This window comes from Pelophylax lessonae, assembly GCF_965119305.1.
Source record: "Pelophylax lessonae genome assembly, chromosome: 1".
Taxonomy (NCBI): Eukaryota; Metazoa; Chordata; class Amphibia; order Anura; family Ranidae; genus Pelophylax; species Pelophylax lessonae.
The window spans coordinates 559,296,892-559,312,395 of NC_138768.1; the positions used below are offsets into that span (position 1 = coordinate 559,296,892).

Genomic DNA, 15,504 nt, shown 5'->3' on the forward strand with positions numbered 1-15,504 from the left:
TAAAGCAATAATAAAAAAATATAAAAAAAAAAAAATTACTGACACCAATCCTTGCCCTTCTGACACCGTCCACTGCTCCACTGACACCAACCTCTGCCTTACTGACATCGTCCACTGCTCTGCCGACACTGTCTGTTGCCCTACTGCCCTATATGTATATACACACACACGCATGTGTGTTTGAGCTTTTGGGTGCACACCCTAATGCAAAAGGCTGCGCACACCTATGTCTGCTGTTGTGTTTCTGTGTATTATATTGCCTCTTGGGGTTGGGGTTTCCTTTGGGTAAATGTCCAATCTAATGGGTGAGTTACTGTCCTTGTTTAACTATATTTCCATTAATTGGGTGGGGAGGAAGAAGTACGCACATACACTATATTGTCACAGGTATTGAGATGTCTGCCTTTACACGCTCATGAACTTTAATGGCATCGCAGTCTTAGTCCATAGGGTTCAATATTGGGTTGGCCCATCCTTTGTTGCTATAACAGCTTCAACTCTTCTGGAAAAGGCTGTCCTCAAGGTTTAGGAGTGTGTCTATGTAACTGTTTGACCATTGTTTTGCTACGCGCTTAGCATGCCATAGTAGAACACACTTCACATGAGGGTCATTTATTTAAGTATGGAGGGCATGATGGTATGTGTAGGAAATGAGTGCAGTGTTTATGATGGTGTGTAGGAAAGGAGTGTGGAATATTTGATGGTATGTGTAGGAAAGGAGCTTAGAGTGTATGGCAGTATGTTTAGAAAATGAGTACCGAGTGTATGATGGTATGTAAAGAAATGAGTGCAGAGGGTATGACAATGGGTAGTATGTGCAGGAGAGGAGTCAGGAGAGTGTCAAACTTTAACATGCAATTGTGTCCGTGCCGGCGCTGTGTGTGTGTATTCACTTCTGGGTGTGGGTTGCCTGGACTTAGCACTGAGGTGGATCCAAAAGTATTTGGCAGCGGCTCTGCAAGGAGGACAGTACTAATCTTCTGTATGAATGAACCCATTCCTTCTAGTGGTTTTGGGTATTACTATTTCCTAGAAAAATACCGGTCACACTTTAAAGGGATATTGAAGGCTTTCTTAAAATAAAAAAAAAATGTCATACTCACCTGCTGTGTGCAGTGATTTTGCACAGAGCAGCCCCCATCCTTCTCTTCTCAGGTCCCACGTTGATGCTTTTGGCCCTCCCTCCTGCCGAGTGCCCCCAAAGCAAGCAGCTTGCAAATGGGGCACCCAGGCAGGCTAGTTCCAGAGCCGGGGCTTGGCCCCACCCCTCTCTCTCTCTCCTCATTTGTTCAATGGCTGTGATTGACATGGGGATTAAGATGGGGCTCAGGTAAGTTTAAGGTGGGGGGGGTTGCTGCACAGAGAAGGTTTTTTACCTTCATGCATAGAATGTATGAAGGTAAAAAAACTTTGAGCCTTTAGAACCACTTTAAGTCCTGCATTGTAATGACAGAATCTCGATGGCCACAGCTTTATGTGCCTGTTTGTACCACAGGTGGTTGCTGCCAAGATAAGTCAAACCCCTACACTGCATTGACTGTCAGTTTGCACAGCCAGCAACCATCTGCAGTGTAAACAGGCACGAATAGCTGCAGCCACCAATAGACTGTCATTGCAGTGCAGGGGCTCAGTGGTCTTTGCTATCTGCGCACAGCTGTTAATCCCAGCAGCAGGAGTCAGATTTGGAACATTTGTTAAACATAGGGCAGCCCATTGAAATTAATGAGCTGCCCCAATTGCCATTGTGGGCCACCATTAATCTGGTGGAATCTCACCCTATCCCCATTTCTTCCCTGTCTTGGCTCCCTCCTATACACCATCCGACCATGTTAAGACCATGTTTAACCCACTCTCTTTGTTTGTGGGATTCAGTTTAATTTTCAGAAGGCTTAATTCCCCCCCCCCCCCCCCCATCTACCCTTACTTCGCCTTACCCATTGCCCATTATTTCCCCCTCGCTATGAAAATCCTAAGCAATTTTCTTGGTGGATCGATAATGGATTCATTGATATTTATTCTCTTTTCAGCCCCCTGAGAATAATTAACCTTTGGAGCTCTTAGATCTTCTCATGATATACCCCTACGTGGTGAACGTTACAGTTACCTACATTTCAAGCACTTTCTTCAACAGCTTATAAAATACCGACCTACTCCTACTAGCCTTTGCAGAGCCCGACCCCATTCCACATTTATTCATTAATTATCTCCTTTAGGAAGCCCCCAGTGCGACCTTGCCATCTACATTGGGAGAAAGATTTGGGGAGACGGGGAGATCCGTATCCACTAAGGACCTAAGGACTTTAATTATTACGGTATACTAAATATGTAACAGTCTTGATGCATCCCTCTGTCGGGATTTTCACTTATGCTATATGATGTAACCATCTCCTTTTTGGAATTATTTGTTAAATTGAATTTCAATAAAACTCCTTTGTAAAGGAAATTAAAGAGCTGCCCTATGCGTGGAGCGTGACAAAGGGAAAAAAAAAACATGCATACAGTATCTCACAAAAGTGAGTACACCCCTCACATTTTTGTAAATATTTTATTATGGCTTTTCATGTGACAACACTGAAGAAATTACACTTTGCTACAATGTAAAGTAGTGAGTGTACAGCTTGTATAACAGTGTAAATTTGCTGTCCCCTCAAAATAACTCAACACAGTCATTAATGTCTAAACCGCTGGCAACAAGTGAGTACACCCCTAAGTGAAAATGTCCAAGTTGACCTAATTAGCCATTTTCCCTCCCCGTGTCATGTGACTCATTAGTGTTACAAGGTCTCAGGTGTGAATGGGGAGCAGGTGTGTTAAATTTGGTGTTATCGCTCTCACTCTCTCATACTGGTCATTGGAAGTTCAACATGGCACCTCATGGCAAAGAACTCTCTGAGGATCTGAAAAAAATAATTTTTGCTCTACATAACAATAATCATAACAGTAGGCAGTGCAGTCTCCAGTCAGCATCTTAGCTTAGAGAAAGGGGGAGGAGCAGGGGACTACTTTGCCGCCTGGGCTACAGGGCTGTGTGTTTCTATTAATACACACGTGTAGGGAGACACAGCTTCTAGTCTCTGCATGCAAGGGTGGCTCCATAGGATAAGGATATATAGAATTAAAAGATGAAAAAGCTGCATACTCAGTAAATTTAATAAACCAGCTACTGAAGTTACAGAAATCTGAGGGTTTATTATTACCCTGAAAACAAGACACCAGACAGGGCTGCCCCCTTTTTCCTAATACTAATAATTTTATCCATTAAACCACTTGTCATGAGCATTCAAGAACAGCCAGAACATCTACTAGTAGGGATAGGCATAACGACCCCCTTTTCAGTTCGCACCAGAACTTTCGAACATCGGGAAAGTTAGAACAGAATAACAAACCCTATTGAAGTCTATGGGACCCGAACGGGTAAAATTGAAAGTGCCCATTTTGAAGGCTTATATGCAAGTAATTGGGTCTACAATGGTTATGGGAGTCTGGGTACTGCCCTGGGTGACACGTATCAATGAAAAAAAAATTTTTTTTAAAAAGTAGTGATTTACTGATGCTTAAAGTGAAAGCATAAAAATGAGAAATAAAAATGAAAAATTCCTTTCAATATAGTGCCTGGGGGGTCCCCTTAGTCTACCTGTAAAGTGGCATATCTGTACTGTGTATAGAAGCTGCTGCAGAAATGATTGCATTTATAAAGCCAAAAAAAGGAAGGAGTAGAAGGACGAGGTAGTAAAGCTGACAAATCTTGCATCATCACCACTAGCTGTATCGAGACGTGGTGGCACAACAAGCTGCAGCACTAAGCCCTGTCCTGCATCCTTCCAAATTGCAAGCAGAGTTACCCAGTGTGCTGTGAACGAAATATAGTGTCCCTGACCATGCTTGCTGGACCACGGGTAAGCAGCAACGTGGACTTTGCGGCTGACTGCCTTGCCCAATGATGTCACAACATTGCCTTCCACATGATGGTACAAAGCTGGAATGGTATTACGTGAAAAGAAATATGGACTGGGAACCTGCCATTGTGGTACAGCACATTCTGCAAATTCACAGAAGGGGGCAGAATTTGTAAAACTGCGATGACGCAGTTGCCTGCGAAACATGTAGGCGGAGCTTCAGCACGGTTCGATGTCACAAGCTGGAAGTGCTTTACTGCTACAGTGGTTTTATTGATTCAAGGCTGTTTTATGATGATGTATCTGGTGAGAGCATTTTACTTTTAATAAACATACACCTGTGAAAACGTACTTCACCATGGTCTTCCCCCTGTTTTTTAACTTTTGGGAGTGATTGTGCCTGGCTACTTCTACTTTGGGATCCGACATTTGAATTGGGAGCACCTATTGGAAGGCTTTCAGGGTCGATTATCCAGCTTTATAACAACAAGCGTTGTGTGACCATACTTAGATGTGCCTGTTTTAACCACTTAAGCCCCGGAGGATTTTCCTGCTAAAAGACCAGGGGGTATTTTGCGATTCGGCACTGCGTGACTTTAACGGACAATTGCGCGGTCGTGCGACGCTGTACCTAAACGAATTTGACGTCCTTTTTTTCCCACAAACAGAGCTTTCTTTTGGTGGTATTTGATCACCTGTGCGATTTTTTGATCACGCGCTATAAACAAAAAAAGAGCGACAATTTTGCAAAAATAGCAATATTTTTCACATTTTTATATATGAAATTCCCCCCAAAAAAAATGTAAAAATCAAAATTTTTTTAACATTTTTGGCCAATTTGTTTTATCCTACCTATGTTTGGTAAAAAAAATCGCAAAAAGCGTATTTTGATTGGTTTGCGCAAAAGTTATTGCGTTTACTAACAAAGGGAAAGATTTTTGTCATTTTTGTTGTTTTTTTTTTTAACGCGTAATGGCGGCGATCTGCGATTTTTTTTGCGGTACTGCGACATTGCGGCGGACAGATCGGACCCTTGACTGACATTTTTGACACTTTTGGGGTTACCAGTGACATTTCTACAGTAATCAGTGCTATACATATGCACTGTTACTGTAAAAATACACTGGCAGTGAAGGGGTTAACTTTATTTGGGAGGGAGGGGCTGTGTGTGTCCCTAGGGGCGTGATTCTTACTGTGATTGGCTGTGGCTCTAGCTGTAAGGACACTGATCAACGGATCTACATACTAGATCCGTGTAATCAGTGTCTTTACAGCGAGGAGAATGACAGGCAGCTTGTTTACACAAGCTGCCTGACATTCTCCCTCTTCCCCCGACGATCGTCGAGTGGCTGGCGGACATCGGGTCCGCTGGTCACACGCGCGGGGGGGTGCGTGACCGCGCGGGAGCGGGAGCGCGCCTCCGCGGGCGCGCACTCGCTCCCCAGACCCTCCCAGGCTAGTGACGTTAATTAACGTCACTCTGCCTGGCAGGGGCTGACCGCCGCAGTAAATCTACTTGCGGCGGTCGGCAAGCAGTTAATCATCAACCATGTAAGTTTCTAAATGTTGCATCTTCATTAAATGTAACCATATTGCTACACTTAGAGGCACCTCTCTTCTCTTTTAGGGCTCTTTCACACGGCCGCTCCGTGTGTCCGCAAATCATCCACTGGTGCCTCTCTACATTGTTTTAGAGAGAGTGGGGCAGTTGCTGAACACTGATGCACGTTTAGTAGAGCTGCCCTAATGGAAAGTAACTCTGGATACATGTTTATAACCTAACTTTACTCTTTCCTCCATCACAATCTTACAAAAAAGCCCATGGGAAGCCCTGCTAATTAGGTAAATTACAAACGTATACAGACATGAAAGAAAACTAACATTTATCTTCCTAGCTACTATGCATGTAATTGCTGTGACATGGAAAATACCTTCACTGTGGTTTAAGCAAGTTAAACCAAGAATAAATGGTACAAAATTCAATGAAAAACTGACAGACATTTTACATGATACTTTACCAGAATTTTTTAGAACATGGACCCTAGGCTGAACTGCCTATACTATTTGGCACTAAAACTACCTTTACCATTTGACAGCTTACTGCTAATTTTAGAGGGGTGATTTGCCTACTAATCGAAGTACATATTTGCCAGCACACAAAGGATCAGCAAGTAGTGTTAAAAATGTTTTATTGTAAAATGAAACAAAGGAACGTTGTCCATTGTGATGCAATCATTATACAAAACTTTTTGATGATACTTACTGTTCCACGGTGTGCTGGCAAAGATGGACTTTGATCTGTGATGCTTCCAGTTTCCAACTGGTCGTTGCTGCAACACCCGTCTAACTCAGGAACGTGTGCAATTGCAATGAGAATATGGACTTTATGGACTTTATCTTATGCCTACTGGTTGGGCCCTATATCTTCATCCACCTATTTCATTACCCTACCCCCACCCCCAGGTTCCCTTCACAGCCCTTCCTCTCCTCTTATGCCACCTTCAGTCTGCCCTCTCCACATTCTCTTCCTATGAAATTGCTTCCTAATTATCCTACTCATTTTTTGCTAGTCTTCAGCTCCTATATGAAATACTTGTCTTGTTACTATTTTCTAGATAAGTATCCTTGGAAGCCCATTTTGCATACCTACTTCATACACATATAATCCCCACAATTAAGCCTTACAGTGTTATGAGTTTCACTGGGGAAGATCATCCAACTACAGTAAAACCTTGGTTTGAGAGTAACTTGGTTTGAGAGCGCTTTGCAAGACAAGCACATTTTTAAAATAAGTTTTGTCTTGATATACAAGCGATGTCTTGATATACAAGTAGCGTCATGTATAAAAAAGAAGAGAGGAGCCTCTAAAGTGTAGCAATATGGTTACATTTAATGAAGGTACAATATTTAGCAACTCACATGGTTGATGATTAAAACAGGCACATCTAAGAATGTAGGCATCTGGGGTAAAGCTGTCCACATAGACGTCCTCTGCACGGCCATTATTCTTCCCGGTCACGATTGCAGACTGACAGTGGTGAGAGTTAGTGTTTCAGAAGATTGTCTATGTGGACAGCTTTACCCCTGATGCCTGCATACTTAGGTATGCCTAATTTAATCATCAACCATGTGAGTTGCAAAATGTTGAACCTTCATTAAATGTAACCGTATTGCTACACTTTTTTTTTTTTTTAACAGAAAAGTTTTATTGATAAAAAACCAGCAAAAGATCAAATATAACCATCAAGGTACATTAAGCAAATTCAAAGGATACTAGACAGCAAGAGCCTAGAGCATGTGCGTATTGCTACACTTAGAGGCGCCTCTCTTCTCTCTTATATTCTGTAGCTCTGCTAGATTTTGCTTCTAATCCCCTTGGGAAGGCTGCATATTGTGGATGGACATTTTATGGTTACACAACCTATCACATTGCTATAATCTTTGTATATAGGACTATAAACTGAAGGACTTGTGGAACTAATCATCTGAGTTTCCATTATTTCTTATGGGGAAATTCACTTTGATATAAGAGTGCTTTGGATTACAAGCATGATTCCAAAACAAATTATGCTCGCAATCCAAGGTTTTACTGTATTTACATCCAGCTTTAAACATTCTTCAGTGTTAACTTATTGCTCTATAGCAGTGGTCTCCAAACTGCGGCCCGAGGGCCAGGTGGGGCCCTTCTGCTAGCCTTTATCTAGCCCTTGGGGCACTATTCCTCTCACTGATATCAACAGTGGGGCACTATTTCTTCCACTAATACCAATGGTGGGGCACTATTCCTCCCACTGATACCAATGACAAAGCATTACTCCTCTAACTACTGACTACCAACCCTGAGGCAATGTTTATTCTCACTGATGCTAGGCCTGGGACATTTTCTACCCCAACTGGCCACAATCTGGCTTCCCTAAATTCTGAAGGACAATAAACTGGCCCCTTCTTTGAAAGGTTTGGAGACCCCTGCTCTATACTAAGCATATGAACATGCCAATAATTTGTACAAAAAAATCTGGTCTATATTATAAAATCTAACAAAGACCTCTGTGTATAATAATATGGGTGTATAACATGCATAGGTGTTGGTATGTAGAACATGTGCACTGACAGGTTTTCTGCTTTTTTTCCAATACATTTTTTATTAGGTTTAAAATATAGAATAGAGAGAAAAAAAATCAATATTACTGTATTTTCTGGCGTATAAGACTACTTTTGAACCTTAAAAAAATCCCCCAAAAATGGGGGGTCGTCTTATACGCCGAGTATAATATCTCCAAGGTAACCTAAGTATAAGTATTACCGGTAGATGAAAATTAGAGGGGGTCGTCTTATACGCCCAGTCGTCTTATACGCCGGAAAATACGGTATATACATATGATAAGAAATAAATTGTATAACAAATGGGTAATCAGTATCGGTTACATAAAGGTCGAGTAACAGATAATAAGTTACAAGATAAATAACAGTGAAATATAGATAGGGGGAAAAGTTGGAGAGGAATACCTTTAGTAAAAAAGTGTAAATTTATGGGATGTATGAGTAAGTCATAAGAGTAGTAGGGAATTTTCGATGTCAGAAGGAAGGAAAGATTTAATCCACGGTGACCATATTTTTTTCATATTTATGGGTATTGTCAAATAAAATGGCAGCAAGTTTTTCATTAGACATAAAGACATAAGACAGGTTTTCTCAGCAGACAAATGCTTGTATGTGACAGTTGTTTTATAGATTCTTAAGTGATTTTTAGTTTATCATACAAATATAATTTCCTGCTGACCTCTGTGAGCTTCCCAAAGTCCTGCCAGCCTGTGCTGTGTTTTATGAGAAGGGAAGAGAACTAGTGACTGACATAGGATTGGCTGAGACTGCTGGAGACAGTGTGCATAAACAAACTGCAACAGGATCCGCTTTCCTTACTTTCAGCTGTATGGGTCTAGGAGAGGAAGAGTGTATGCAGGCTGAACCTCACATTGTCCGACTTCACTACTGATTGATGCATTTTCTGGGAATCAAGACCATCAGATTGTTTCTTCTGAAAACACTTCATTTTTTTATTTTATTTTTGGTTCTTCATGGCAGAGTGACGTTTGCCCTGGCATGTATGATAAGAATCATGTTTCTTGCACGTAGTAGTACATGCAGCCTGCCTTTAAAGACCAGCATGTGATTGCACTATAATCAAGATGGACTGCTGCTTCCAGTGAGGATCTACATGTACTTTCTGGACTAGGAATCCGCCCAGCTCGTGGGAAAGGTGCATCATTTCTAAATTTAGCAAGTATTCATTTAAACGACATTAAACATAAATTGTTTTAGAAAGGAAAACTGAACTATTTGTGCATGAACAACCCATGGGAACAAGAAACATACTAAAGCTATCAGCTCTGGAACCTGTATACTGACAGCTTGTTGGCTTTCGTTACGTATAATACCTTACACTTCTTGTAGAAGATTGGAAGAATTTATATCTCTGCTATTTACATTGTACTTTAGGAAAAATGCAGGTTCCAGCACAGAGTGACTGTCCCCCACAATGGAATCCTATCCGCATCTCACCTAGGGGGTCCCCGAGAAGTTCTCCCCGAAGTTCACCTATCAGCTCCCCTCTAAACTCACCTCGAAACTCACCTCTCCTTCTTCGGAAACTTCTCATGAGCCGGAATAATCGTATGCAGAGGCGATTCACAGTTGCACACGCACCCTGGTAATTATGCCTAAAACTTGTTTTACCAGCAAGAGAATATTTTTTATCTAAAGCAAACTATTGCTAGAAGTTACAGTGTTTTGATCTGCAATCGCATTTCCTTCAAGGAACTCTGTATTTAGTACAGGTTTACATAACTACTTTTCAGCCTTTGTATGCAACACCCTCCGCTGCCTCCACTAAACTTGTCAGCGACTCGCTTCAAAATCTGCTGCTATAGCACCCTGAAAGTTTCAGCTTTCTGAAAGTCGAAACTTCTACAGGGTTAAACGGTTGCACTCTTACCTCCCATGTGTGAATTTTGAAGTCTGGTTATTGATCCCTTAGGCAACAAGCACTAAATTATAGGCGGTAGGCTGCAGTGTCACAATCACATGTTTACTCATTTTTTTACTCTTGCTGTGGATCAGGAGATGGGGAGAATAGTACCTTATGGTGCATATTACACAGCCTGTTTGGTGGTTAAGCAAACGGGTACAGAGTATGGTTTTTATTGTAGTTTTGATCATATGGTTTTAGTGTTTAAACCCATATGGTTTTCATGTCTAAACTCAGATTTGCTGAGTTTAGACATGATGGTGCACCAGGCACAGTAAAAGGATGGGGGCCATACAAATTAGAGGTCAACCTATTATCGGCAACACCGATATATCAGGGGCCGATATGCACTTTCCCCGATATATCGGAATCGGCCCCTGAGGTTACCGATATTGCCAATATTTAGGGAAAGTGCATGTCCTAGGGTGATGCCTTCAGCTAGAGGCATCACCCCGGTACTGGTGTCCATAACCGACGGTCGGCTAACTTGTAATGACAACCGTTGCAGCTGAGAAGCCGCTCGGCTGTCATTACAAGGAGCGGGAGGAGACGTCCCCCCCTCCCGCCGCCTTCCACGGCTCACCCGTGTCTCCAGTCCCACCGGTAGACCCGGGCATCCTACCTCCACCGATGCTGCCAAAGAGAAGACCCGGTGTAGCATGAAGATGTGTCCCAGTGAAAGCCGGTATCCCTGCCGCAAGTGCGCATGCGCCGGTCTCCATGTAAAAAACCCGGAAGTGATGTCATGACATCACTTCTGGGTACTTGGCGCCGAATTAAAAAAACTGACAGCCATCAAAACAGCCAAACTTGGCGTTTTTAATGCTTTTCAGTGCCGAGGAGGGGTTAGGGGTCGTTTAGACCCCCAGATCCCTCCACAAGGAGTACCTCTAGAAAAAAAAATGTTTTACATGTCCGAAAATATCGGCCGATACCGATATCCGATGACCAAAATATCGGTATTAAAAAAACGATATTGGTCGATCACTAATACAAATACAAGAATAAATACGACTTTTCACATACCACTACATCTCTATTACAATCAAAAACTTTAAATTTAATCACTTTAAATCAATATTCTTTGAAACCACATATATGCATCCTAAGAACATTTTTCTTGCTGATAATTTCATTAACATGAGTTAATATTCAGATGACCCACAGAAATATTTCTAAAGTGGTAGTGAGTTTAAAAAAAAAAAAGTCCCCCCTGCAAGTTAATGGCATAATGTGTTACTATGCGTTGCATACTAGCACATTATGGCAGACTTCGATGTAAAAGGGATCCCTCCAGCGGCACGCTGTCACCACTGATAGGGTTTCCATCTTCACCCAGTCTTCCTTCCGGGTTCGTGGGCTCTGGCCGTTTTAATGGCTGAGCCGTGATGACGTCGCTCCCGCACATGCGCACATGAGTCACAATCACAACACAGCAGTCTGAATTGATGGCACATTCAGCGTGTCCTCAATTCAGAGCACAGTGTACATCTGCCAATGACCTCACCGGCTGCAAGAATTATGAATATCTCCTAAATGGTGCACGTTTTGGAGATATTCATTGTATCTACAGGTAAGCTTTAACCACTTGCCGACCGCCAGCAGTACATATAGTTTGGCAGGTTCACTCTGTCCCACGAAATGACGTAACCGTACGTCCCTTCACGGGACCATTCGTCCCAGGAGGAGCCAACCAGCAGGTCTGGAGGCCGCAATTGCCGCCGGGCACACGCGTTCACTCCCCTTGGAGACAGAATGGCGGTCTGCCGTTGTAAACATGTCAGACCACTGTTCTGTCAGTAATGAACACAGAGATCCTATGTTCCTCTTATTTAGGAACACAGGTCCCAGTTTTCATTTAGAAAATACAACCCCCACACAATCATATAGCACCCCCTAGGGACACATTTAACCCTTTGATCGCCCCTGGTGCAAACCCCTTCCCTGCCAGCATCATTAGTACAGTAACAGTGCATATTTTTAGCACTGATTACTGTAGTAATGTCACTGGTCCCCCCAAAAGTGTAAAAAATGTCAGGGGTCCGTTCTGTCTGCCGCAATGTCGCAGTCCCGCTAAAAATCGCTGATCGCCGCCATTACTAGTAAAAATAAATAAATAAAAGTGACATAAATCTTTTCCCTAGTTTGGTAGACGTGATAACTTTTGCGCAAACCAATCAATATACACTTAATGGAATTTTTTTTACCAAAAATATGTAGCAGAATACAAATTGGCCTAAAATAATGAAAACATTTGTTTTTTAAATGTTTTTATTGGGAATGTTTATATAGCAGAAAGTAAAGAATATTTTTTTTTTTTTTCAGAATCGTCACTTTTTTTGTTTATAGCGCAAAAAATAAAAATCGCAGAGGTGATCAAACACCACCAAAAGAAAGCTCAAATTGTGGGGAAAAAAAGGACAAGCTCAAATTGTGGGGTACAGCGTCGCACGACCGCACAATTTTCAGTTAAAATAACGCAGAACCGTATCGCAAAAATTGGCCTGGTCATTAAAGGGGAAAACCTTCCGATCCAGAAGTGGTTAATATAGGCTTACCTGTAGGTATAAGTGACCAAGAGGGGTTTACTACTACTTTAAACATTTATAACTTTACATCATCTTTATATACATATTACTGTATAAGAAAAGCCAACGCCTTCTGTTTGAGGAGTTTCATGAATAACATTTACTTCATCAGGAGATAGTTTTCCTATTTGTAGGCAACACTCCTGATCTTAGGATACAACTTCAGGCTACCTACATTTAAGGTACCTCCATGAGAACATTACAGGTCTAGAGTATCATCAGCCTCATTATTATGATAAATAAGCCTTGTAGCAATGAGGATAAGTCACTTCCCTTTATAAGATGTCCTCTGTGAATTCTCTGAATAGCCCTCCTATCGCCTCCCTACCCCTTGCGACCGGTCAGACGCCTACACAATAATGCTTTTATAATTGCTGAATTGATTAACCAATCCAATATTAATCTTCTCCTGATGAAGTGAACATTGTTCATGAAACGTGTCAAGCCAAAGGTGTTAGCTTTTGGAAACATCCAAAACAATAATATGTATAATAAGAATTATGTAAAGTTATAACATTTTAAGAATATTCCTGTGGATGATTTGAACATTGATTATTGGTAATGAAATTATCAGCAAGATATGTTTTTATGATGTAAAAATGTGATTTAATGAGATGGTTAAATTGAAAAATCCTATTTAGCTTATTTTGTTGGTACACTGAGATTTTTTTTTCTCCCATCTCATATATTTATTTACAAAGATGGAGCCTTATTCTGATAAAAAATCTCGCTACAAAATAGTACCTTGTGAACTTGTATTTACAAGTAATCGTGACAAGATCCTAAATGCACTGCAGCTATGTGCAATAGACCTCCACATGATGTTTGGGTTAACCACTTCAGCCTCGGAGTTACTTTACCTGACAATTGCGCGGACGCTGTTCCCAAATAAAATGTATGTCCTTTTTTTCCCCACAAATAGAGCTTTGGTGGTATTTGATCATGTCTGCAGGTTTTTATTTTTTGCGCTAAAAACAAAAAAAGACCGACCGAAAAAACCCCAGTATTTTTTATGTTCTGCTGTAAAACATTCCCAATAAAAGAAATGTAAAAAATCAAATGTATTCATCAATTTAGGCCAATATGTATTCTGCTACATATTTTTGGTAAAAAAAATCCCAATAAGTGTATATTGATTGGTTTGTGCAAAAGTTATTTCGTCTACAAATTATGGAATACACTTATGGAATTTCTATTTTTTTTTTTTATTTTTTTTTAGTAATGACGGTGATCAGCGATTTTTACTGGGACTGCGACATTGTGGCAGACAAATCTGACACTAAGTTACTATTTTTGGGGACCAGTGACACCAATACAGTGATAAAAAAAAGCACTGTCACTGTATAAATGACACTGGCAGGGAAGGGGTTAACATCAGGGGGGATCAAAGGGTTAAGTGTGCTTCGAGGGAGTGCTTTCTAACTGTGTGGGGGGGTGGCCTAATTGGAGAAAGACAGGGGTGCTTAGCAGAAACACAATCTCCATCTTCCTCTGTGACAGATTGGCCGCCGGACCCGCTGATTGGCTCCCACTGTGTCCAATCACAGCGGGAGCGGCCGGCGGCACATGCCCCAGACCCAGAGCACGAGCCGAGGTACAGGTACTGGTGCAGTATCTGCGTGGGGGTGGTCCTAAAGTGGTTAATATCTAGGGTTGCCAAAATGTGAAGGCCCAAGCATATTTAAAGTGTATCTATATTCTAAACTGTTTTTTTTTATTTTCCTTTAGAGTATGGAACAGTTAAACTGCCTGTCAGTTTGTCCCACTGGTTAGATTTCGTTTTATTTATGCCAAGAAAGTAAAAGGAAATCTCTTTTAGGCAGGTGCGGTCTATGTTCTCCACTGCAGGTGGCGTTTAACTGTAACAGCAATGCAGAGGGGGAGGACGTTTAGAGGAAGTTGGTTCCTCTATGCTTTTTTCTGTCTAAGGGGGGCAGCTAACTGATTGGATGCTGTCTCCCTATGTGACTTTGGGTAAGATAGTCTATTTAGGACTCTGGCTTCCGAGCTTGGTGCACATTTTGCGAGTGGCTATTGTAGGAACCTCTTTTACGAAGCCTTCCTTTTGGGTGTGGACCTCATTCCGCTCCTCATGGTAGATGCTGTCGCATCTTCAAGTCTTCAGACCACTGTTCCACTGCTGGTGCAGTGTAAGTGGCTCCGGATGGTTGTGCCTCCCCGCCAGGCCTGGTTGTACTTGCTGAACTTTTGTACAATATATTGCTATTGCCAAACTTGGACTCTGTGTGCTCACTGCCTGCCACCCAGCACTTCACCTAGCCCACACTCTCGAAAGTAAAGTGAAAACCGATGCCCCCATTGGAAATTTCCCCTCGCCTTTTGTTGTAGTAATAAACATATTGTTTTGAATTTGCTATCCCTTTCTGTCTAAATGACAGTGATAGCCTGGATGATTTGAAGGATAACTGTTGCCATCTGAGACCTTACCTACTGTGTTCAACAATGAAATGAAAAAAATGTAACCACTGTATACACTTTAATGTGGATTTCTATCTAAAAAGCAGCATGTTCTACAGTGAAATTGTGTAATGTATTTTTCTGGTTTGTCTGAACCCATGTGCCTATGTTCACGAGCCCCATGTTTGTGTTCATGGAAGAAGATATTTCTTGATGACACCCTTTTTTTAAACAGCAGTTTCCAACCATGTACAACATTGCAGTAAAACAGAGACAGTATAACGGTATACCCAGATTACAATGAAAAGTAATAAACCACCCTAATGGGGGATACAATTATAGGCTTCCAGCATACAATCCCTAAGGATGACAGGTATATTGTGGGAAATAACACAATATGGAAGTCCTCATAATGATTATGGACAGTGAAGAATACCATTGTACAACTTTTTTTTTTTTTATAAAAAGATTCAACTGGAAAAAGAGAGGGAAAACAGAAAGAGAAGAAATGGAGGGAAGGAAGAGAGAAAAAAAGGAAGGGGGGAATAAAATGGATGGATTGCAATCTCCTCCGACA

General features: G+C 41.5%; 1 protein-coding gene across 2 annotated transcripts in view; it reads left to right on the top strand.

Annotated features, from left to right (window-relative positions):
• Positions 1-15,504, top strand: part of PDE4C (phosphodiesterase 4C) — a 670,938-nt gene that overhangs the window by 360,410 nt on the left and 295,024 nt on the right. The window contains exon 1 of one of the 2 annotated variants that reach the window (XM_082260762.1): positions 8,618-9,603. The exons of the other annotated variant lie outside the window; for it this stretch is intronic. Coding sequence (XP_082116888.1) covers positions 9,398-9,603 — 206 coding nt within the window. The 5' untranslated portion in view covers positions 8,618-9,397. Of the gene's footprint in view, positions 1-8,617; positions 9,604-15,504 lie in introns of those variants that run through there. 2 annotated transcript variants of the gene reach the window in all.